A 26,340-nucleotide genomic window follows, 5' to 3' on the forward strand; every position below is an offset into this window, starting at 1 on the left:
AGTATGAATAAACATTTTTCTAGGCATAAAATAAGCAGAGTTAAAATAAGTTACGAATAAGGTGCCTGCTTATTCGTAACTATTATTTTTATTATTTTTTAATATTGAAAACTCCATAGCTGTTTTTTAAAATTCAAAAAGCATAGCTCCGGACAGATGTTTATTGTAAACTTTTATCAATCCTGAAAGTACAACCCACATTAATTTACGAAACACCTTGTATAAATCTATGGAACATTTCAAATCTATAGCGGTAAGACTTACCCGTGAACTACCAGGATAGTTACCGTCCACAGTGTATATCCTGTAACTGGGATTTACTCCTTCGTAGCTCGTCACGCTTGGTCCGATGTAGGCAATACTTGTAGGTCGAGTGAGCGTGTCTGGGTCATAAAACACCTCAAATTCATCCATGTGACTGTGACCGAAAAACTGGGCCGTGATGGTCTGCTCGTATCTAGTTGATAGAACACGCTGTCTGTTAATTTTACCGTGGCACTTTGGTATCGTCTTAACATACTCATTCACATTTGAAGATGTTTGCACCTACTTTAAAAGAGCAAAGTAAATATGAGACTTTTAAACTTCAGTACATTTTGATAACTTCAGGTTCAGATCTGTTAGTTTAACTTCTGTTCCGGGAAAAATAATGGAATCACTGGTTAAAGAAGCATTGTAGAATCATCTAGACAAGTCTGCAGTAATAATTCAGGCACAGCACGGGTTTGTTAAGGGGAAGTATTGTCTGACAAATTTGATTGGATACTATGATGTGGTTACAAAGGAACTGGATGCAAAAAATAATTTTGAAATCATATACTTGGATTTCAGGAAAGCTTTTGACACACTGTTGCGCATAGAAGACTACTGTACAAATTGGAGCAGTATGGTATTAAGGGCAGGTTGCTACAATGGATAAAAGGGTGGTTGAGTGGGAGAAGAACAGAGTGGTAATCAATGGACGCTGCTCTTCGTGGACTAATGTTATTAGTGGATTCCCCCAGGGTTCGGTGTTGGGTCCACTGTTGTTTTGTATATTTATCAATGATATTGATGAAGGTATATCAGGCTTGATGTCGAAGTTTGCAGATGACACGAAGGTTGGCATTGTTGTTAATGACAGTAATGGCAGTGTGCTACTGCAACAGGATCTAGATAATTTGGGCAGATGGGCTAAGAAGTGGCAACTGAAGTTTAACCTTGACAAATGCAAAGTACTGCATATGGGTAGAAGTAACCCCAGAGTAACCTACCAACTGTGTTGCACTACACTCAGGTTAGTGGAGAATGAAAACGACCTGGGGTAATTGTGCAGTCAGATATGAAGTTTTCTCATCAGTGCATACAGGCAGCCCAAGCAGCTCATTGGGCCTTGTTATACAGGGACTTTGCCTGCGGGGATAAGGAGGTGATTATCCGCTTGTATAAGGCAATGATCAGACCACGCCTTGAGTACTGCATACAAGTCTGGAGGCCTCGCTTTAGGAACGATGTAGAACTGCTGGAACAAGTACAGAGAAGGGCAATGAGATTCGTGATGGGAACAAAGGGGTGGCTCTGACCAAGAAAGGCTTAAGTTCTGCAAACTGCAGCATCTGGAGATAAGGCAGCTGCGAGGTGATCTGATTGAAGTGTATAAGGCTGAAATCTGATTGAAGTGTATAATGGGTTGAGCACAGTGAATTCTGATGGGATTCTTCCGCTTGTTCAAATTGTGAACCTGAGGGGGCATAAATTCAAATTGAGGAGAGACAGTTGTAGAAAAGATGTGCAGAAATTTGCCTTTAACCAGCGGGTAATGGATTGCTGGAACAAACTTCCATCTATCGTTGTGGATGTTGATAGCTCAAATAAATTCAAAGAGGAACTGGACAAACTTTTAGAGGAAATGGATGTGTGAAATGGGTTTTTTTTTTTTTTTTGGCTGATGCTACATAAATTTGTTTTCTTGCATCATATGCCTCTACTATTACTACTACTACCTAAGTTCCTTCCTGTCAGATTCGCCGCAATTGATTTAGTGTAACAATGATTGCTTCACTGTCTCTGATTTAATTGAAATAATATTGGACCTTCAATGACCACGTTTTTGAACCTGTTTGCGTATGAAAGCTATCTACAGTTGGATTGTATCTATTCACCCTTCCCTCATCCTTCACACATGTGCATATGAGAAAAATAAAATTTTCTACAAGAAATAGAAACTAATTTTATTAATAAGCTGTGCCCTTCGTCCCAAGTGGAAAACTGACATGATTATGCAGCTCACCATAAAGGTTTATAGTAAATTCTTATACGATATGAACTCATATACTGCCTTATACACTGAATAACAATGAACATTTTTTAAATAGAAATATCGTAGACTTAGTGTATTTAAATCAAAGGACAGAAAGGAAAAACATTTGGAAAAAAGGAAAAAGGACAGAAAAAAAATTTGGGCATCCGAATATTCCGTCAGCCATTATATAAGTTAGTCGCAGTGGTGAATTACTTGTTCCTGTTCCTGTTCCTCTAGAAACCTAGTCATTAGAAGAGGAAAACAGTTCCCTGATGAGTGGAGAACGAGATTTATTAAAAAAACAAACTTTGTTTTATGTTATGATTATTATACAGTGTATGCACAACCGGAAAACATATATATGATAAGAACTGTGCTGTTTACGGCGTTCTCTAAGTACTGGTGCGATAAAAGGCTTTCCCAAGAACATTTTATATATTTTTACTGTCACGTGTTGATAGTACAATTATATAATATAATTGCACTATATGAGTTGACACTACTCCATTATATAATAATGGAGGTAGTCCCTGAAAGAGTTCCGTAACAAGTGGAGGAAGGAGATGTATAAAAAAAAACACTTCGGTTTTTGTTGTTATTATGCAGCGTATGCAAGACCAGCAAATGTGTAAACAATAAGAATTGTACCGTTTACGTAGTTCTGTAAGTATTGTTCCGAAGTAAGCCATTTTTAAGGTAAAAATAAAGTAGTGCGGACAGTACCTACATATATATGACATACCTGTAAACGATGCGGTAGTAATTTCGGCTCCAAACCTGCAGGCAGTCATTGTGACCTGGTGGAATATGTCCGATGATGTGTACCTAAACAACAACACTAGACTTCTAAGAATGGTGATTAGATCTAAGCTATTTATAACACAATATCCAATTATTATTTATTGACAATAATACAAGGTGTAATTTAATTTCATATTTATAATTTAAATCATATAAGGAAAAAATGACGGATATTGTGGTATTAAACCTAATGAGTTTGACTATACTCTATAAACAAAATACTTCGCTGTAGTGCGAAGTATAGTTTTCGTGGCACCGTACCAATGAGAAATGACGTCTGCTTTATAAATCAAGATTATGGTCCTTTTTTTGGTTTTTGCAGAAGCTTCAGTGACAAGATCTGCTTATCGTTACATACTTCAGCAGTTGATAGAGCCTCATCTTCTCAGTCTATCAGCAAAATGGGGGGCTCCATGTCTGAAGCTCTGAATTGATCATGATGGAAGCATGTTTCCACCAAAGCCGTACTAAGCTTCACACAGCCGCAGTGACAATTAATATCCTGATTGATCTGAAATGGAAAGTATTTCCTTACCTACCCGTCTATAGTAGAAATTTCTGATTGTCATTTGTTCAGATCATTAAAAGTATAGTTTGTAAAATGTTCTTGTTTCTCCAGGACAGAGGAGTTTACAATAAATTGTAAATACAATCCTTATCGTATTTAGTAGTCACGCGAGGTTGAACCATGGTCCATTCAAAGAGCGTGTCCCACTGCACTCTCGCTCCTGACCATTGGCAACGGTAAACAGTAAAAAATTTCAAAATGACTGAGATCTCATCGAAGTTGTGCATAGCTAATTCCGATAACAACAACCACAAAAATGTCTTGGAAAAATGCGTTCAGAAGTTAGAAAAAAGATGGCAGACGTGTTTAGACGAAGAGAGAGAGAGAGAGAGAGAGATTATCCCGAGAATAACAATGTTTGAATTATTTATAATACAAAAAATTTCATTCATATTTGAAGCACTTTGTACTTTTTTCCCTTAATTACCACTGCTTCTATAGATTATATTTTAATATTAAGCTTGCACAAGAAACGCATGCTAAATTTGTATTCATCTGTGTGTAATCAATCTCATAGCAGACCAAAGTCCTTTTTCTGCAGTTATTTTCCGCGTCGAAAGATATAAAAAGGAATTTAACATAATTAGACCTTATTATACACCTCTAGTTTTAATAATGAGGATTTTTTTTTTACTATTGAATCCTTTTGATTTTTGCACGGAAGGGCTACTAGGAAATTCTCTTTTCGCAGAGAACTCCTTCATAGCTATAAAGAAACCCAGTAATATACCGATATCAGTCAAGTATTCATGTGTACACATGTAATATGCATACGGTAATGAATATCAGCAAGCAATATCACTTTTAGAAATTGAATGCTATGTCCAATCATTATATCTTTAATTTGGCGCCAACTTAAATATCAGTCATATATCTTTAAATTGGAGTCATGATATTCTACCTCCAATTTAAAATTGGAAGTAGAATATCACGATGTGGAGCACAAACTCCCAAAATTTCAGAATGAAAAATGGAAAAATAAATATAATGTACTAGGAATATAATTCAGACGGATTAAACACAGGTTTTTGGGTAAAAACTTTAATATCAGAAACACAAGTTAAAATAAGTTAAAAATAAAGTAAATAAATCACCAAAAGCTTTCGGACTTAAGTTCGAAACTTTTAGTGATTTATTTACTTTATTTTTAACTTATTGTAACTTGCGTTTGTAACTTGTTTCTGATATTAAAGAGTTTTTACTCAAAAACCTGTGTTTTATCCATCTTCTCAGTAAAGCTGAATTATATTCCTATAATGAATCCTGAGAACAGAGGCCTCTTTCAATTTATAATGTACTAGATTATAGAAAGTTTTATCCCTAACTCTCTAATATTTTTCTAATTTAAAACAAGGTAATATCACTAATCATATGATACTATATTCTATCAAATATATCAAACTATCAAAAATATATAATTGAAAAAATATATAGTTTCAACTTACTTTGTCTCCTTCAAGCTCTGCTGCCTGCAGCTCTTGTACAAGCCATTCGAGCTCTTGGCCGGGATCAGTAGAATTTAGTAGCATCCACCTGAATGCAAATAATGTATTTTTTCATAATGCATTTGTTAACCTTAGCTATGACCTGAGTTCAGAAAAATAATAAGAAAAAATATGTATAATTTTTTATGTTATTAGTCAAATGCTTTTTTTTTTTTTTTTTCAACTCTCACTGTTGGCTACCTCGATATCAGTTGTAATGTAGTTGTTTACCGCATTTAAAATAGTACTGGGAGAGCGTTCTAGAATCTCGTGAAGGGACAGAATTTGTAGTTTCGCTAGCGCCAACTACTTATCCTTCCACTTTTTGGATTCTTTCAACCGTCTATAAATCTTGTGCATAAAATTCCACTTGTAAACACCTAGCATTCACTGTGACGAAGGGAAAACTGAACATACTTTTATGTGCAATAAAAATTATTTATTGTCCGCTGGCTGGAACTTTGTCAATCATATAATGAAATATAACGATATAAGACGTAATAAATTGTTTCTTTTCACAAGTGGCTGAATTATTCGGTCTTTGGCAAAGGCCATATGGCTTTTACTCCCTAAAATTCTTTTTTCTTTTTTTTTTTTTTTTTGTCCATCAAACCGACAGAAAATTGTACGCAATTACAGACGCTGTATAATAGCGCTCCATAGCCTTTAGTTGCTTTGGTGCCTAACACACATCTAATCACATAACGAAACTAGAGTAATACAAACATTTAATTAAACATTCGCTCAAATCCTATTTATTTACATAAAATACACCCGTGTATTAATTAACTTTTTATAGTTAGTCCACCCTTCTTTGCTGCATTAAACCTAACTTCCCTATTTTAGCTAATAGGTATAGACTTTTTATTCATGCACAGAAAGATTCAAGTATCTGTTTTAATTGGACGGATAATACATAAGATGGGAATAGTACAAATAATGGGAACAATACCTATAATTAGAGATTTGTTATTGTTAACAGGGCGTTCAGCTAGCTATACTTGTGCTTAGTAACATGTTTAACAAGCACTCCTTTTATGGATGATAATGCCAATCTTGCTCTGGGACGAGGAAAGCTATAGTGGAGAATCAAGCGGTTGAAGGTCATTCTTTAGCACGCTCTTCTCTCTCATTTCGTATACCTTTCGAAATGAGAGAGAAGTGGTACCAACTGCTTACATTGTAGTAGTGCGTTTCGTAGACCAACAGTCTGTTGATGAGTAGGGCTGGAATTGTAACGTAAATGCTTCGCGAAATACCTAGTGAATGACTTTAACTCGCCTATAAAAATTCTCTCTACTCTACCTGGGAAGCTCACAGGAAACACCGGTAGTTTTCTGCGTTCTACTTCGAGCAATACATAATAAGCAGCTTGAATCAGACAGTCAAACATATCCTACTCAATCTCGTGTTCTGAAGTGTGAACAGTCTACATCGTTAGAGATGACGGATTGTACTTAGCTAAGTTGACACACTAATATATGTTTATGCTAGCCACAGTTCATACCGTTCTCAGAGAATTAAAGGAGAACTGAAGGGTTAACGCAACATCCCTTCTACAGAGCTGGTTAAAGTATTATGATGACATTCACTGGGGCATTACCATGCAAGATTTTTTTTCTGTATTTTTTATTCTTTATGAATTTGAACAGATCCCTATTTTTTTTTTTTTTTCACTATTATTTTTAGGTCACCCGAATAATTAAATTCATCTGCCGTGCTGTGTGTTTTATGTCGGTTAATTGCGTGTGTTCCATGGTCGATTTGTCTGTTTTGCTGGACGAAAAACCCCAGTTTATGGGGGGAAACCTTGCTATCTACGCCTGAGACCGACTAATTCAGCCACGGAGCGAAAAGAGCCCATTACAGTTCCTCTCGTCATCGACGGTATTCGAACCCGGGCCTTTTCCACCCGGTGTGGGGAGGACGGTGACGATACCACTGTGCTACACGCGCAGACTAACAGATCCCTATTGATCGATTTCACAGTTGAGAGAAGCTGAGTGGGTATAAAATTCTATCAGAGAGGGCTATTATATTGAGCTTATCTCGGTCCAGGCTGATGGGAGGAGAGGTTCTCAGGAGCATTATTCCCAGAAATTTTGTCCAGACATGATACCTGTTGCCATTTTTACCGTGCATATATGGCTCCTTTCTTCAGCTAAGGACAGCAGCGTGAGAAGCTAGTGCAGTGGCGATTGTAGGTTGTACTGTTTTGGGGATGGTGGCGAAGTTTATCCAGTAGCGAAGGAGCCAGAAATCAGCAAAGTAAACTTTTTTGACATTAGCGAGAGTCGCAGAAGCCCAATTTTTTGAGACACAGAGCAGCGTTAGATAAACACAACAGTTAACGTACTCGTATTTTTGGTATGATTGCTTTTCCAGTTATGTGAAGTAACGGTTCTTTAGCTGACCAACGCATCTGGCATATGAGATTTCACTACCACCATGTGGTGGTGGTAGTTCAGGAAAAATACAATATATTCAGACTTATCCCAGATAATGCGATATCCAAAATGAATTTTAGGGTTTTAGGCGCATCAGCAACTTAGGCCACATTGCGCCGTTTTAAATGTCTGAAAATTGCGTGTATACTGTGGTCGATTTGCTATTTTTCTGGAGGTTCCCATGATTTTTCTCCCGGGAACCCGAGTTCCCGGGAGAAAAATCATGGGAACGCAGTGCTAGCACTGATGGACGTTGTTGTCCCATGGTGTTTCTCAAATAATTCTTAATTAATTTTAATTTCGAGAAAGAGGGTTCCACAGGTGGTACAATAACCGAAATTGTCAAAAATAATATCAACAAGGAGCACCCTTCCGAAAAACTAGCACTCATATCGTAGAATTTTACTATGACTAGTTCTGCAAATTCGCGAATAGTTTTAATTTTTTGCAATTTCAATTTTTAGTGACTTTACGCAAAGTAGTAATTGCATCGAAAATTATTCTGAAAAGTCACTTGAAAATTTCTTTTGCACATTCTCCGCGTTTTTTATAATGGAATTTTCATTCATTTGGATTAATTGAGTTGGAGTAAGAAATGTAAATAAGTCAGAAAATGTATTTAGTCCTTGAAACCTTTAGTGCATTTGGGTAGTCACTAAGTCAATTACACAATAAAAAATGTTAACTTTAAAGAGCAGTTCTGCATTTTCAAATCGGTAGTCCTCTGCCAGTTCATCCAAATGTTTCTTAACAAATTGCCTCCGTTCATTTGCAAATTGACAAGGTATACCCCATTTCTGTGCAATAGATGATGCTTCCTTGATGATCTTTTCAAATTCATTTCTTAATTTTTTTCATTTCATTATACGATGTTTCTATGCCCACTGCAGCTTGACCATATCCCATGTCCATCTTCAGCATGACTGGAGAATATTCAGAGTTGCAGCCCACCTTTATATTGTTATCCTAATCAGATTGACTTTACAACTCGACCTAAGAAACACGTAACACAGAACACCAAGAATTCAGTATAAATAAAGTAAGTGTTTTTAGACTTAGGAAGATCGCTCTTTTAAAAAGAAAGGATGAGAGCAAAAGTTGGAACTTTGTAGCACGAGTCTTCGGAATGAGAAACACAACTATAATTGGAGTAACTACAGAAAACCAACTTGTGCTAAGGAAAGGACAAATAATATAGGACATAAACCATAGAAATATTCAATTCAATAAAAATAATGAAATTGTTTCAAGTCAATCAAACAAAAATTGAAGTTAAATAAAAATAAATAAATACAATGAACGTCGTCACTCACTCTGAAGATATTTATTTTTATTAAAAATAAAGGCGGCACCCAGAACGTAAGTTCAAATCCGTCTAACAACTCTCAACTGAATACCTTGAAGAATGAAAAACACTTTGTAATCACTGAATTATGACTGCCTACTTAGTACCTTGTTGGACCATCGTTCATACGGATGACAGCCGATATTCGCCTAAGCATTGACTTCACTAGATGTCTGAAGACATCCGTAGAGTTCTGGAGCTATGCTGCCTGCAAGGCTTTCTACAGGTCGGAATAGATGACGGTTGCGTGCCCATACGCCACACTTCCCGTTCCAAAACATCCCACAAGTGTTCAATTGGATTGAGGTCAGGCGAATTTGGAGGACAATCAAAATGAGTGATATCTTCACTGTGTTCCTCGAATCGTTCGTGTACAGTGCGGGCCCGATGACCCGGCGCATTATCATCTTGGAAGATCCTGTTTCTGTCCGAGAAAAAATGCGACATGGCAGGGTGCATGGTCTCCTAAGAGCTGCCGGTAGATCTTACCAGTTATCGACTTATGCTGATAAAGTTCAAGACGGTTTACCTACAGATAGGATTGGCGGCCAAAACTTTACGAAAAATGATCCGCAACAGGTTCAGAAACCGTCTATAATTAGAAGCGGAACTAGATAGAATGTGGTGATATTGAGAGCTGCTGAAACTTCTGAATATCAAACTAGTCAAGATGTAAAGGACGTAGTGGCAAATACTTTAAAGAGTGATTTTAAAGAAGTGAAAATACGTAATATGAGGGTGATAAGGAACAAGGGTGTTTTGTTGGAGACCAATGATAAGAATGACATGCATAAAATAGCAGCTTCAGATACTTTTGCAACGTTGGGATTAAAATATGACAAACCAAAAATGAATAATCCTACAATTCTGGTGTATGACGTAGCAAAAGGATATGAGTAAAGAAAATATTATACAAGACATGTATTGTAAAAACTTACAGGATTTTGATTATTCGGAAGAGGAAGTGAAATAGGAAATAGTTTTTAGATTTAATACTGGTAATAAAAATAAAGCTACCAATTGTGTTATTGGACTTTCACCGAAAATGAGCCGACCGGGCTAGCCGGGTGGGTAAAGTGCCTGCCTGGCAACCCAAAGGTCGCGGGTTCGAATCCCGCCTCGGGCTTGGATCAAAGTACTGCAAAAACCTTGGGAGGTGCATTATGGCCATAGAAGCCAATGCGCCAACAACTACCCAAAAAAAAAAAAAAAAAAAACAAAAATGATTAGGTGTTTAGAATGCCGGAATAGAATTTATTTAGGATTTTCAGCATATAAATTCCGGCGTTTTACAATAGTTAATAAATGCTTTAAATGTCTTGGATATGGACATGCATCACAATTCCGCACACATAAAACTGTAACATGTGGCCACCGTGCGGAGGATGGCCACGTATATGCAGATTGTATTAATAAAGACAGTGATCCTAATTGTATTAACTGTAAGCGATGTAATAGAGATTACAATCATGCAGTACGAGATCAGAAATGCCCAGAGTATCTGAGAGCTGTGGAATTAGCAAAAGTAAGACTCATTGATGATGAGTAACACACCTGGCAACTTGGATATTACTAAGCCAATTTTGTGAGTAGTCGTCAAATAAAAGTTATGCAATTAAATGCTCAAAGATCACGTACAGTGGCCGATGAAGTACGAATAATTGTGGCTCACTATAGTTATGATATCGTCTGTCTACAAGAACTGTGGTTCAGGGAATTCGGTCTAAAGTAGCTGGATATCCAGAAATATCAAGAATTGTGCAACCCTCGGACTAGCAGCCAAAATCTGCTATTATAGTGTTTAATAATGATATCGATTTAACTGTTATACCAGGCTTATGTACTCAAAATGCAACATGTGTTTTAATAGCTGTAGAGTGTATATCTTTTTACATAATTTCATTGTATTGTTTTCCGACTCAGGATATTACTTGTTCTATTGATTATCTGGAAAGGGTATTACGGTATTTATGGTATTAAGCAATACAAACCTAATCTTCACTTTGGATTCTAATGCAAAATCTATTCTCTGGCTTAATAATCAGGGTGATGTTCGTGAAAGATTGTTAGAGAATTTGTAATTTCACATAACTTGACTGTACATGATCAACCAGGAAGACCTTGTGCTTTTTCTAATTTGAATGGGGAATTCAACTTTGATTTGACTGTCTCTTCTGTGGCGAATCCAGAGTAAAATTTTGGACTGGGATGTTAAGGACAATTACACTAATAGTGATCATCGTGCAATTCATTTCCTTGTTAATTTCTTATATAGAGAGAACCAATACAGATGTGTAGCGAACTTAAGAAGATTTCCATATAGAAAGATCGACTGGGATAGATTTAAAGAATCATTATGGCAGGACTATTTTACACGAGAGGTAACGGAATTTAATGTATTTAATGCTCAGGAAATTAGTATATACATTCATTAGAATTCAATTTTTCGCGCTATGGTATATGCAACCAGGAGGAAAAAGTTAAAAAGGAATATTGTTGTGCCATGGTGGTCAGCTGAATTGTCCAATCATAGGCGAGAAGTTTTTAGAGCCAGGAAAAATTACCAACGTAACAGAGGTGGGGAAGAGAGTGAAGTACAGCTATTGAAGGAAACATATAGAGTTAAAAGGAGACAATATTATAAATTGATTATGGATAGTAAATTAAAGGCTTAGAAAAATTTGGTGTCAACCACAGGTAACACAGACCCGTGGGGTCTTCTTTACAAAATCTGTAAAAATAAAATAATGGCAGGAGATATTTTTAATACAGTAATTAATGGAAATTATGAGACAATAAACTGGATCTCTACAGTGGAAGCTATAGTTGATAAGTTATTTCCTGAGGATGATCAAAGAAATTATAATATATTACAAGAAGAAGAAGAAGAAGAACTCTTTATTGCATACAAAACGCACATGCCGTACACAATACCCTTCACGGCTAAAAGCCAGGGGTTTACAGTAAAGGCTAATACAAGGTTACAAAGTCTAATATAAGGTTACAGAGGCTAATACAATATTACAGTAAAGGCTAATACACTGTGATAAACAAGGATGAGATAAGAGAAAAAAATAATATTACTAATTATACAAGTTGATATTCGACGAGAAAATGATGATTACAGCACTAACGAGCATACGGAGTTGTTTACTGCTGAAGAATTAAAAGTAGCTGTGTCTAAGTTGAATAGCAACAAGTGTCCCGGACAAGACTTGGTTGAAAATGTAGCTATAGTCAAGATGTATGATCTATTTCCAGTTGTTTTTCTAAACATGTATAACAAATGCTTTTGGAGAGTGTTTTGCCAGAAATATAGAAGTCTGCTTTGTTAAAGATATTAAGGAAGCCAGGAAAAGAGGTGACCGATCCCAGAGCATATAGACCTATATCCTTGCTGGAAAATTTGGGTAAACTGTATGAGCGACTATTGTTGATTCGAATACAACAGTTGGTGGATTGTCGCAATTTAGAAAAGACAAATCAGTATGGATTTCAAAAGGGGGCAAATCTACAGAGGATGCTGTAAATGATTTGATAGGATATTGTAACACATCAGTAGAGAAATATGTTATGGCAGTGTTTATCGATTTCGATGGCGCATTCGATTCTCTGTGGCGGGAAAGTGCATTCAAGCTTCCTAGGTGTCCTTAGGAAGCTTGTATTTATTTTAATTTTAATTATTTATTTGTTTTTATTATTTTATTTTATTATTTTTTTAATTTATTTTTATTTATTTATTTTTATTTTTTTTTTTTGCTTGTACCTAAGTACCGGATATTGCTGGCAACTGATGGGTTGCGGGATCCAGTGTTTGTTTGTTTGTTTTTTTTTTCTTAAGGTACCTAGGTACAAGACATCGGAATTTATGAGTTGTGGGTTTTTTTGTTTTTTTTTGCTGGTACCCAGGTGTCGGTGACCTGGGTACGGGATTGCTGGCATCCACCGGTACGGTACACACCCACTGGTGGATGCGGGATTTGGTGCGTTACAGCACCGACTACTGGTACAGGTCCGGCTCCACGTGCCGAGGTTGGGCACCAGGAATCAGCTATCCAGGTATTAGCTGCTCCCTGGTGGCAAAGTGGCCTGGCATAAACAACACATACAAATACACAATACCCGCGCTAATACATACACAAACACACACTAATATTATGCTAGCCCCGTTTACAGAGATTCTATATTCCATCACAAAGACATTAGGGGGAGATAGGCATACGCCTAGGAGCCACCATAGACAGGAAACACATACATACAAACAGATCTTACCAGGTTCTGCGCGGGTAGCACAGTGGTATCGTCACCGTCCTGCCCACACCGAGTGGAAACACCCCGGATTCGAATCCCGTCGATGACGCGAGGAACCTTAATGGGATTTTTTCGTTCCGTGGCTGAGTTAGTCGGTCTCAGGCGTAGATAACAAGGTTTTCCCCGCAGAAACTGGGGGATTTTCGTCCAGCAAAACAGACAAATCGACCAGAGAACACACGCGATTAACAGACATACGACACACAGCACGGCAAATGAATTTAATTATTCGGGTGGCCTAAAAATAATAATTTAGTTTTAGATCTTACCAGGTTGGGCACCAGGAACCCGCTATCCAGGTGCTAGCTGCTCCTTGATGGCAAAGTGACCTGACATAAATAACACATACACAAACACACACACACTAATACCATGTCAGGCCCGTTTACAAAGATTCTGTATTCCATCACAGAGACATTAGGTGGAGATAGTCATACGCCTAGGAGTCACCATAGACAGGAAACACATACAATACACATCTTACCAGAGTCGGCCCGGTAGCACAGTGGTATTGTCACCATTTTCCTTACACCGGGTGTTAAAGGCCCGGGTTCGAATCCCATCGATGACGCGAGGAACTTTTATGGGCTGTTTTCACTCCGTGGCTGAGTTAGTCGGTCTCAGGCATAGATAGCAAGGTTTTTCTCCCGAAAAAAAAAACTGAGAATTTTCGTTCAGCAAAGCAGGCAAATCGACCAGAGAACACGCAATTTACAGACACAATACACATGGGTAGTTGAAAGTAACTTTCCAGGTGACTCTAATATAATATAATAATTTAGTTTAGTTTAGTTTAGACTTTATCAATGAAACGTTGGTCCATACGCACCAGGGATACTAGTTCTTCCCAGAAAAACATACATCCATATAAGCATCCGCTTACCACTAAAGTCGCCTTGCATAATCCTTTACAGTTCTGTTGGAGGGAAGTGGTTTGACTCGTTCGACACAATTCTTTGTACACCTTAACCACAGCGGGCCCCTGAGCAACTGACAAGACATGCCTTTTCGATATGGAAGCACCCTACGCACGATCTCCCACAATCATACCCTTTCGAAACTCCGTGATATCTTTACTACGCCCTATACTTACTACTTTATTCCTTTGACTTGCACGACCACATGGCCCTGACTTCGAGTCCTGTCGATGACGTGAGGATTGCTTATGGATCTTTTTCACAACGTGGCTTAGTTATTCGGTCTCATGCGAGGGTAATATGGTTTTTACTCTCGAAAAGTTGAGTTTTTTTGTCTAGAAAACAGAAAATCGACCACAGAACGCACGCAGTTTACAGACAGGATATACGGAGCAATATGGTGTTAGTCGCTGATGCTCCTAAAACACTACTACTGCTACTACGACCAGATGCAAATTACCTCTGCTCTAGCACAGGAAACTGTTCAGCTTTTGATAATGTGAGCTATGTGGCATAGGTTTTTCACCATTACGGATCGTGTCATCATAATTCAGTGATTACTGAGTGTACTTGACTGTAAAAACAATATGGCAGTGAATACATTGTGGAAGGTTTTCGATAGTGAGAAGGAAAAGATGAGTTTTTTGAGCTCGCCCGATACTCGCTCTGGTGGCAACAATAACTACTTCTTATCTTACTTGCCCGAGAAAGCCGAGAATAATAGTTGGGTCTTGATTTCCATAGGTTTATTATTAGTATGATCTTGCTAAATATTTTGCTGTTTTGATTATTAAGCTTTTCGTATGATGACTTTGTTTTAATTTTGAAGAGGGACCTTCATTTCGATCAAATCTGAATTTATTATTTATTGTGCCTGTTCGATTCTAGCCCATTAGAGATAAATACAGTTTACGCCGTGTGTTGTCTTTCAGATATAATTTCTCATGTGCTAGGTTTACATAATTAATTTTATCTTTATATTACATGATGAACTAGAACACGAAACAATTGGATCTGCTTGTCGTCAACTATAAGCCATCGCGTAATAGTTGATGACAAACTAGTAGGCTTTTGTTTAAACATGTGCCTATTAGCTGGGAAAGCAAAAATAAGAGTAAGTGTATGTTATAGACCTAGTGACTCGAATGAGTACAACGAATAGTTGTACAGAGAAATAGAGTGGACTAGTAAATCAGAATGTCTTATAATGGGGATTTTAACTTCCCAGATATTGACTGGAATTTGTGGATTGGTCACTGACACACTAGCAAGACTTTTGTGGATTTATTGGATGATTGTTTTCTGCAGCAGCATGTTCGAGAGGCAACTAAGGAGGGTAATACTCTTGATTTGGTTATCAGCAGTGATTATTCGTGCATTAGGAATTTGCAGATAAAGGAACCATTAGGTGGCAGTGATCACAGTGTACTGATGTGGGATTTACTTAAAGATATAATTATCATCAGGGGCAGGGCCGGATTTCCCATTAGGCACCTTAGGCACAGTGCCTATGGCCTACGAAATTTTTAGGGCCTTAAAGGAAGGCAAAAATCAAACAAAACAAAAAAAATCTGCCCCAGGTCAAACAGGCTCCTGAGACTCAAGCTGTGCATCACTAATAGTATAGTTTTGTGAGATAGGAAAGAGATAGAAAGATTTTGCGAAATAGAAATTTTGAAATTTTGTGAAATAGAAAGGTTTTCTGAGATAGAAAGTTTTGTTTAACGATAGGAAAGGTTTATACAAAAGTTTATATAAAAAATAGATTAACTAATTTTTAGTTTAAAAGGTGCAATGTGCGTAAATGAGATTCAAAAACTCATTTTTTTCAATAATTGCAGTACAATTATTTCTCTCTTATTTTAGATAAAAATAACGTTCTTCATCCGCTGCTTTGTAAACGGTGGCGGTCCCAGGTGGGGGTTGAAGGGACTATCGCTTCTCCATGATTAAAATAATGTGGATTTTTTTTAGATGTCAGATGATGATTAAAACTTAATAATTCTCCGGAACACTGCCGTATTTCCCATTGCATCTCTCACAAAGTCTCTCCACTCTGTCTCAAAGACGTGCTATTTCTGCTGCATGCCTTTTCTATAGATACTTCCATGGGCACTGTTCTTCTGAATTGATCTCTCTCTCTCTCTCTCTCTCTCTCTCTCTCTCTCTCTCTCTCTCTCTCTCTCTCTCTCTCTCTCTCTCTCTCTCTCTCACCTGCAGTCTACCCACGGTGTTAAGTACTATAGATTCCAGCAGCTTTCATATTTGGGGTATTCATAAAAAAAATTACTGTTTCCATTAATGTTATGTCTGGTGTATTGTAAGTAGTAAGCAGTAATTTATAGCCTCACTTTATACTCAGTGTATAGTTCAGTGGGGGAGTACACATTAAGTAGAAGGGAGACAGCAGAAGTATACACCCTTTGGGAGCAATCTGTTTTTTGAGGTGTTAGTGTAATACTGTCGTAATTGTGGTTAAGTCCGACGAAACTTTGAGATCAATGCGCTTCTTAGCAAACTTGGTTTTATTATAGCTGATAAAAACTGAGGCTATTGCCTTGACTCTAATAATGTTGCAATTGCTTACTAATTACTAATTTTTATAAAAATTCTAACTACAACTCAAATGGACTTACCAATTTTGACTGTTACAGTAATTCATATTCAGGGATATCACACGTAATCCAGGATTTATCTTCACAGAATAATATACTCCTCTGCAAAAGAAAAAAAAAATTATTCCGTTTAAAATTCTCTCTCTCTCTCTCTCTCTCTCTCTATATATATATATATATATATATATATATAATATAATATAAAATGTGGATTAATTGGATTTTATCTTACCGTCTTAATGTTTTTCGTGCCTCTTCTGGCAGCCATTTTGCCCAAGCCTTGGTAACTTCTTTATGTAACCAGGATATAGAAAATTTCCCCTGTACTTCAGGTTGTGGAAAACTACAAAGAATGGCAGTTCGAATATTTCCACTATTATTTAACGATATGAAAAATTCACCATTATTTGCATTATGTTATAAAACTTTAATATTATCTTTGTAAAATTTTTAAAACTACGTTTTATTTATTTATTATTATTTTTTTTTTGTTCTACTTAACTAACGATATGGCCGAAAATCCTATAAAATTTCCTTGTTTATTATTTTATTATGTAGAATTATTTTATATTTTAAAATTTCAATAACTTTTGCCTTCAGAATAAATATTATTTTACGTTTAAAGTTTCTTTGCATTAAAACTTAATATTCTGCTTAAAAATGTATTGTCATATAGATTGTCTTCATACCATAACCTTAGTATTGAAATGTTGGTAGGTATGTAAATTCGTGTACTAGACACAGCTTTGTTACTAGTCATCAGTCATCAGTGTAGTCATTTTTATCATTTATCACTTTTTCAGAGGCATTTGGATTTTTCTCCCATCAGAGAGAGAGAGAGAGAGAGACTAGAAGCTTTTACACTGATGTGGTACTCAATGATGCCATGCCTGTAAACAAATAATGAAAGGCTTTAACATAGCTAAAGTAAACAGGATACCAGAAAGGACCCCCCCCCCCTGCCTCCCCGGAAAATGCCTACAATGGTGCTGCGAGAGAGAGAGAGAGAGAGAGAGAGAGAGAGCCTTGCTTGGTATAGAACAATCATGATTCTTGAAATAATCATGAGCGCAGGAGCTGGCACCCTTATTTTATCAAATGAGCTACTTTACAAAATACACAAGGTCTCGTAATCGAATTATCACATTTTTTACAAGTGATAATGCGATTACGATCTTAACGTTCTAATTTGTAAATATTTTCAGGAAAAAGCATCGTCACAAATGACACCCAAAGTGTGGACCAGCTGTAAAATGTGGGTCATCAGATATATACTGATGAGAAAATTAATATACCACAGCGATTTTTCTAATAGAATTGTTATTTATTCTTCAAAGGATTATGCAAATATTGCAGCAGAATCGTGCCAGCAAAACTTTATTCATATATCAATATAAGATTCTACTTCTCCTGATTCAGACGCACTTCCCATCTCTGTTTTTGAGGAATTTAGTCGTCTTATTGCTGTTATAACCATTTTTGGCGAACCATTGTCTTCACTGCGGTTATCGTCAGAGGTGTATTGCTAAAAAAAAAAAAAAAATAGTACCGGAATGCTCGTTCTCCAGAAAACCATATGATAACGCCACATCGACTGTACAGTAACTGAATCAGACTTAAACGTAAATATTTACGTTTATTTATGTTTAAATTTATGTTTAAATATAAACGTTACGCTCCTATGCTTTACCCTTGAAGATATAACAGTCATCATGTGTACATCTTACCGTTACTGTTTCCATAATTGTGGGTGTCGCTTTAAGTCAAAGAACTGTTGTGTCACTAGTACAGGATGCTTAGAAGGACACTGCCTGTTTTTAAAAAGATTCTGTCCGAATAATGTGGAAAGTAAAGATTTTATCAAGCACAGTAGCGCGTTTATATCAGCTGGGCCTCTAACGCGTTGTGGGATTTCGGAGTCCCCCCCCCCCCACTGCTACAAATTTTTTGTACTTGGATGTATATTTCAACTTTTTGGATGCATATGTCAACTTTTTTTTTTGGTACCAAAATATTGGAAACCCTTAGGCGTGCACCTATGTATAATCGCACCTTTGATCAAGTTGTTTATCGGACAGTTTCATATAATTTACATAAACATATTCAAATCTCAACATAAGCACCAAACTTTTGATGACCTTCCTCAATTTAATCGATAAATTTTCCGATAAATAAACATAAAAGAAAGTCCTCAGAAACTGTCAGTCACTTTCCTGATAATTTCATTTCACCCACAGTTCTTGGCTTTCTCCGGTAAACATCTTCAGCCTATCCCCCAAAAGAAAAAAATACTTCAGGATCAGATCACAGTTCCTTGCAGGACACTATTGCCCACGTCTGCCCCCCCACTCTCTCTTTCTGTGTTTGGGAAATTAATTTCAAGCCCCATATTGTAAAGCGCTGTTCAGCATAAAGATCATTTCCTGCGCATTTGGGTAACGTGTGAATTCCGAAAAAAAAATAAAAGTTTGAATAATATTGAGGTATTTTTCCAAATTCATTGTATCTTGTAAAATATATCGGCCAAAAATTCTGTCATATGTCATCCCAACCCACGCTGCTATTTCGGGGGAGGACTTTGGCTGTTCTCAACTGTTTCATCCGGATCGTGCGGTTCCCAATAATGGCTGTTGTATCTCTGTAATGAAGACTAAAAAATTAGGCTATCTGATTTCAAATAATGTTCCTGCCAATCCTGTCATTCAAAGAAAATTTCCGTAATTGGGATAAAGTTCCCCGTCCTCTGAAATCTTGTTTGGATGGCTGGTAGTAGTAGTAGTAGTAGTAGTGGCATGTGATGCAAGAAAGCAAATGTATGAGCTTATGCAGCATCAGCCAAAAAAAAAAAAAAAAAATCACACCATTCCCTCCAAATGCCTGTCCAGTTCCTCCTTAAATTTATTCAAGCTATCAACTTCCACAACGACAGATGGAAGTTTGTTCCAGCAATTAACCACCCGCTGGCTAAAGGCAAATTTCCGCACATCTATTCTACATCTGTCTTTTCTTAATTTGAATTTATGCCCCCTTAGGTTCGTAATCTGAACAAGTGGAAAGATCCCATCAGAATTCAGCGTGCTCAATCCATTCAAGGCCTTATATACCTCAATCAGATCACCGCACAGGTGCCTAGTCTCCAGCCACTGCAATTTGCAGAACTTAAGCCTCTCTTGGTAAGAGGATCCCTTCATTCCCCTCACCAATCTTGTTGCCCTTCTCTGTACCCCGCTCAAGTAAATCTACATCCTTCCTAAAATGAGGTCTCCAGACCTGTATACTCAAGGCGTGGCCTGACCATTGCCTTATACAGGGGATAATCACCTCCTTTTCCCTGCTAGCAAAATTCCTATATATCATTGACAAAACCCCATGACTTGCCCTGGCAGCCTGTCTGCATTGCTCAGAGAACTTCATATCTGACTGCACAATTACTCCCAGGTCTTTTTCATTTTCTACCACCTTAAGTGTAGTACCACACAGTTGGTACGTTTCTCTGGGGTTATTTCTACCCATATGCAGTACTTTGCATCTGTCAAGGTTAAACTTCAGTTGCCACTTCTTAGCCCATTTGCCTAAATTATCTAGATCCTGTTGCAGTAGCAGACTGCCATTACTGTCATTAACAACCCTGCCAACCTTTGTATCATCTGCAAACTTCGACATTAAGCCTGATATACCTTCATCAATATCATTGATAAATATACAAAACAACAGTGGACCTAACACCGAACCCTGTGGGACTCCACTAATAACATTAGTCCAAGAAGAGCAGCACCCATTGATTACCACCCTCTGTCTTCTCGCACTTAACCATCCTTTTATCCATTGTAGCAACTTACCCTTAATACCATTCTGCTCCAATTTGTACAATAGTCTTCCATGCGCAACACTGTCAAAAGCTTTCCTGAAATCCAAATATATGATATCAAAATTGTTTTTTGCATCCAGTTCCTTTGTAACCACATCATAATATCCTATCAAATTTGTCAGACAAGACTTTCCCTTAACAAACCCATGCTGTGTCTGAATTATTGCTGCAGTCTTGTCTAGATGATCCTGCAATGCATCTTTAACCAGCGACTCCATTATTTTACCCGGAACAGAAGTTAAACTAACTGGTCTGTAATTACTCGTATCACCCTTCGATCCACCTTTGTGAATTGGGGATACATTTGTACATCTCCACTCCGTGGGAACCTCCCCTGAGTTCAAGGATGCTCTCATAATTATGGCTAAGGGTTTGCTTAGTTGCCTTGCCGCCTCCTTTAATATAACTGGATAGATCCCATCCACCCCAGGTGCTTTTCTTACGTTTAACTTCAACAATTTCTCTTCCACTTTGCTCTCAGTTATTACAAGATCATTAAGCACACACCCTGCTACAATTTGATAACCTTCTGCCATTTTCAAACCTTAATAATTCCTCACGTGTGAATGTAGATGCAAAATACTCATTCAGTTTGTTTGCTATCTGAGCAGGATCATCAACAGTCGAACCATCGATGTCAAGTGGACCAATCAGATTCATCCCCTTCCTTTTAGAGTTTATATAAGTAAAGAAATCCTTGCTGTTTTTCTTAGCATCTTTTGCCAAGGATTTCTCGTAATCTGCCTTCGCCTGCCTAACCTCCTTTGTGACCTGATTACAGATTAACTTATATCTGCCATAGGCTTCTGAGTCGCTTGATAATTTATATGCATCCCATGCATTTTTCTTCTCTGTTACGAGTCTCATTAGTTCATTTGACAACCATTTAGGCCTAAACCTTGAACAATATTTCTTAATAGGTACGAAACTTTTAGTAGCTTCCACGATTAATTCCTTGAATGCTTCCCACTTAGAATTTACTGTTGGTAACATCGTCAGTTGATCCCACTGTACAAAATTTAAAAACTGTCGGAGACCACTGTACTCACCTTTACGGAAGCAAAAACCCTTTCCTTTACCCCTGATGGTAATTAAATCTTTAAGTAAATCCCACGTCAGTACACTGTGATCACTGCCACCTAGTGGTTCTTTTATCTGCAAATTCCTAATACATGAATGATCACTGCTGATAACCAGATCATGAGTATTACTTTCTCTGGTTGCCTCTCGAACATGCTGCTGCAGAAAACAATCATCCAATAAATCCACAAAAGTCTGACTAGTGTGTGAGTGCCCAACCCCCAAGTTCCAGTCAATATCTGGGAAGTTAAAATCCACCATTATAAGACATTCCGATTTACTAGCCCACTCTATTTCTCTGTACAACTGTTCATTGTACTCATTCGAGTCATTAGGCCTATAACACACTCCTACTCTAATTTTTGCTTTCGCAGTGCTTATGTCACACCAAACTGACTCAACAGTGCACTGTTCATCTATATCAACTGGATGCACTTCTTTTGATTTTATATTTTTCTTTATTAACAGCATAACACCTCCTCCCTTCCTATCCTGTCTATCCTTTCTGTACACATTGTACTCCCCACATTCCAGTTCGGCATTCCTTATATCTGGGTGACACCACGTCTCTGATATCCCAACAATATCCGCCTGGTGAACTAGCAAGCTCTTTAAGGTGGTTAAGTTTGGATCGTTTGTAGTTTGAAAAAGCATATTCAGTATCATAAAACACTGCGCATAACTTGTCTCATTACTCTGCACATGCTCTACTATAGCACCAACGGTACGAAGTATGGCATCCCAATTTGCATTCTGATATTTGCAAGAATACTAGTTATCTGCATTCGGATGGCGACAAAAAAACGAAAATTCGATGAGTTTTTTTTTTATCATATGGTTTTACGTGTATTGCAAAAGATAGTTTGTAAATTCCTCAGTGCGTTGTGTGCCTGAAAACGCAGAGCCATGCGACATTCCCGACTGGAATGACATTTGAATCAAAGCCACCCAAACTAGCTAAAAAACCGGCGGAGTTGTTTTTTTTTTTTTTTTCTTCTGCAAATCCAGACTCTTTGCAGCACAAGAGATTGGACTACTGGAACATACTTTCAGGAATCCGTAAGGCTGTGAAAGCTTATAAAATTAGTTTTTTCTAATCGCAAAGCGAAAGAAAACATCATACCATTAGAGAAACCCAAACTAGCTAAAAAACCAAAACCGGCGGAGTTGTTTTTTTTTTTTTTCTTCTGCAAATCCAGACTCTTTGCAGCACAAGAGATTGGACTACTGGAACATACTTTCAGGAATCCGTAAGGCTGTGAAAGCTTATGAAATTAGTTTTTTCTAATCGCAAAGCGAAAGAAAACATCATACCATTAGAGAAAGTTTTGTAAAGCTTTTCATTCCGACTACTGTACTGCCAATATTTTAATTTGAGTGCAAATTGATAAAAAATTGCAGAATATTTCCCTGTCCGATTCTACAGTGATGCGCCGAATTTATTTTATTTTTTTTTATGTAAACCCCAAACACGAGAGGTGTTAGAACCTATAGTACTTAGTACCGTGCTTGGGTAAGATTGAGAAGACGAAAGAAGATATTTGTTGACATTGGACTTGAACTTCTGTAGACTGTAATTTTCAGGAAATACGTATGAAGGAAGGTTGTTCCAGAAAACGGCAGTTGAATGAATAAACGAGGAAGATGAAAAGTTGGTTCTGTGAGTTTGAAGTTGGACAGTAAATGGATGTTGGCTGGTGGCGGCACGTGTTCGGACTGTTTTGAAAGAGAGAGCAGGAATTATAGAAGTTAATTCAGAAGAACAGTGCCCATGGAAGTATCTGTAGAAGAGGCATGCAGCAGAAACAGTACGTCTATGAGACAGCGAGTTCTTGATTCCATTCAGCTTGATTCTGAATGGAATCAAGAAGCCTGAGAGAGGTTTTGGGAGCATCACCCCAGATGTGGGAACAATATTCCATGGCAGGGCGGATTTGCGATTTATACAGAGTGAGCAGCTGTTTGGAATGGCGCACTATGGCCATAGTTGCCGATACGCCCAATAAATCCCGAAACAAAGAAACAAACAAACAAACAGCTGTTTGGAAGAAAAGTAACGCCGAGAGCGAAAGAGAAAACCAAGTTTTTTAGATGCAGAAGAAGCAATTATCTGAGCAATTATGAATTATCTGAGGATATCAAACTTCAAATTCTGCAAAAGATGAAAGCATCGCCCTTTCTTGGTTATTAGTTGCAATGAATCTGTCGATGTAGGAAGTTGTGTACAGCTATTGTTCATGCTCGATATTTAACTCACAAGATTGTGGAAGAAGAAATGTAGAAATGTTGTTTTCTCGCTCCTTGGAAACGTCTAATAAGGCTAGTGATAGCTTTGAAGCTATTTCAAAATTCTTCAAAATGAATAACTTGAATTGGGAGAAATTGATTGGAGTGATTCTGCACTAGCAATGCTAGGCTCATGATCGGGAATTTTGGCAAAAATTGAAGAAAAAACTCATCTGTTTTCGATATGCACTGCATCACTATCAAGCTTTGGCTTCTAAAACTGTGTCCACCGATATGCTGGAAGATCTCACCCCCTGCATCAGGGTTGTGAATTATGTGCAAAAAAAGTGCATTAAACTCAAGATTATTTTCTTTGCTTTGTGAAGATTTGAATGCCGATCATAAAGCTCTTCTGTTCTATACTGAGGTTCGTCGGTTTTTGAAGGGAATATGCTTGGTTGGATTTATGAGCTGAATGAAATAATCACCTTATTTTTGAAATATCAAGGCAAAGACCAACACTGATTCAAACCTTCAAAAATGAAAGCTTTCAGCTGAACTTGGCATATTTGGCAGATGTATTTGAAGCTTTGAGCACGTTAAATCTGAAACTGAAAGGGGTAAATACCACCATCATGGCTCATATTGATGTATTACAGGCATTTATAGCCAAAATTGAAATTTGGATTCAGTGTTTTGGTGCTAAAAATGTCGCTTCGTTTTCTCGACTTGATGAAATTCCCAAAGACAAGGTTCTGAAAATGACTTCCAAGAAAAATAAAATCCCCCTTAGTTTGCCTTCAGAATGAATTCAGCCGATATTTTTCTGATGTCGTGACTGAAAATTCAATTTGGAAACTTGGGACGAATCCTTTCTCACTGTTGTTCAATCTTTGCCAGAAGATATCCAGGAGAAGGTTTTGGAACTCAAATTTAATTCAGTTGCCAAAGATAACTTCGAAAAAAAAAGCGTTAGAGAATTTTTGGATAAAATATCTCCCTATTTACCGCCCCTCTTCCTTTCAAAAAAATAATAATAATAAGCAGGACAGGCTTTGCGTGTCCTTATTAGGCTATAAAAACAAAACAGCACAAAAGACAATATTAAAAGTGACCTACATTGTGCTTTATCTTCTGAAGTACCCAGATAGAAAAGCTTATGGAGAACAAGCAAGCCAAACTCTCACATTAATAACAATATTTTTGTTTGGAAATATTTAAATATGGTTTTTTTACAAACAAGTTTTTTTTTTACAAAACATTTTTTAATAATTGTTTTGATTAATAAATTATCACATTTTAAATAATATTTGGGGGAGTAAAATTTTTATGTTAGTTTAAAGGGGTATGAATTCAAAAAGGTTGAGAAACACTGCTCTAAGGGATTTTTTTTGGACTTTGTAAAAGAGCACGGAAATCCATCGTGTACCACCTTAAAGTTCTCCTCCGCCATATTTGATGGTATCAGAAATTTTTTGGTTGGACAATGTAATGTGTATATGCAGGATGTTTAAAAATTGCAAGGAACAAAAATTATAGGAACAAATGCCGTAGTGCATTTGTTCCTATAATTTTTGCTATTTATACTATAGCAAAAATTAAGAAAAAAGTTCCTCTAATTAGAAGCAACAGTTTAGAAATAGTTAGCGACTTTCCAATCCCTCCTATTTCGTAACATCAACAAATATGACACAATACTCAACACCTTAATTATACACCTGGATTACGGTAGGTCATGAAGAGGGCGTTACTGAACAAGTTGAAAATTTAAAAAAAAAACGGTTGACATGTTTAATTTTTATCTATTTATTTTTATTTTTGATCACGTTTGCATAATTTTCTAAATAATTAATTTCGGCTACTTAATATCAAAAGGCCGTATAAATTACAATAAATAGTTAAATAATTTTACCTGTTTATAGGAGAACTTTCGTGATTACCCAAGGAAGGTAATATTGGTACTCCTTTCAGGTATTTGGTCATTAATTTGGAAACTGTGTGCAGTAGATATACTTGTTCTGATCTTGTAGAGTTCCACACATCGTGTGGAGGAATATCTCCTGTCCAAATGACGTAATCTATCTGCAAAACATCCAAAGTACACTTGATAAATCATTGGTATCAAGATATTGGTTAAATAAATAAATTTAACATGTTTAATAAATAAAATTAATAAATTTAAAATGATATTTAATTTCTACACCGCTGTCTTTTTTTGTGGAATTGTTGTTTCAGTAGACATATCTTTATTAAACCTTATCAAGCTTTTACTTTAAATTTTTACATGCATTTAAATGTTCGTAAGTTAATGTTATCCTGTTTATCTTATTTTTAAATAATAAAATATATAGTAGACCATAGACTTTTCGAACAAACGAACTCTTCTACGTCAAATGA

General features: G+C 36.9%; 2 protein-coding genes across 2 annotated transcripts in view; one reads left to right on the forward strand and one right to left on the reverse strand.

Annotated features, from left to right (window-relative positions):
* LOC150085495 (sphingomyelin phosphodiesterase-like) overlaps nt 1–26,340 on the reverse strand; it is a 78,685-nt gene that overhangs the window by 11,385 nt on the left and 40,960 nt on the right. The window contains exons 8-13 of the mRNA XM_090374577.1: nt 25,856–26,025; nt 17,002–17,112; nt 16,791–16,871; nt 5,096–5,183; nt 3,024–3,106; nt 261–457 (exon numbers count right to left, since the gene is read on the reverse strand). Coding sequence (XP_090230703.1) covers nt 261–457; nt 3,024–3,106; nt 5,096–5,183; nt 16,791–16,871; nt 17,002–17,112; nt 25,856–26,025 — 730 coding nt within the window. The remainder of the gene's footprint in view (nt 1–260; nt 458–3,023; nt 3,107–5,095; nt 5,184–16,790; nt 16,872–17,001; nt 17,113–25,855; nt 26,026–26,340) is intronic.
* The window catches only part of LOC150085496 (protein tyrosine phosphatase type IVA 1-like), a 170,263-nt gene that overhangs the window by 5,566 nt on the left and 138,357 nt on the right, over nt 1–26,340 (forward strand). The window lies entirely within an intron of this gene.

The sequence above is a fragment of the Mastigoproctus giganteus genome, chromosome 5 (genome assembly GCF_048544385.1).
Source record: "Mastigoproctus giganteus isolate SK-2022 chromosome 5, ASM4854438v1, whole genome shotgun sequence".
NCBI lineage: Eukaryota > Metazoa > Arthropoda > Arachnida > Uropygi > Thelyphonidae > Mastigoproctus > Mastigoproctus giganteus.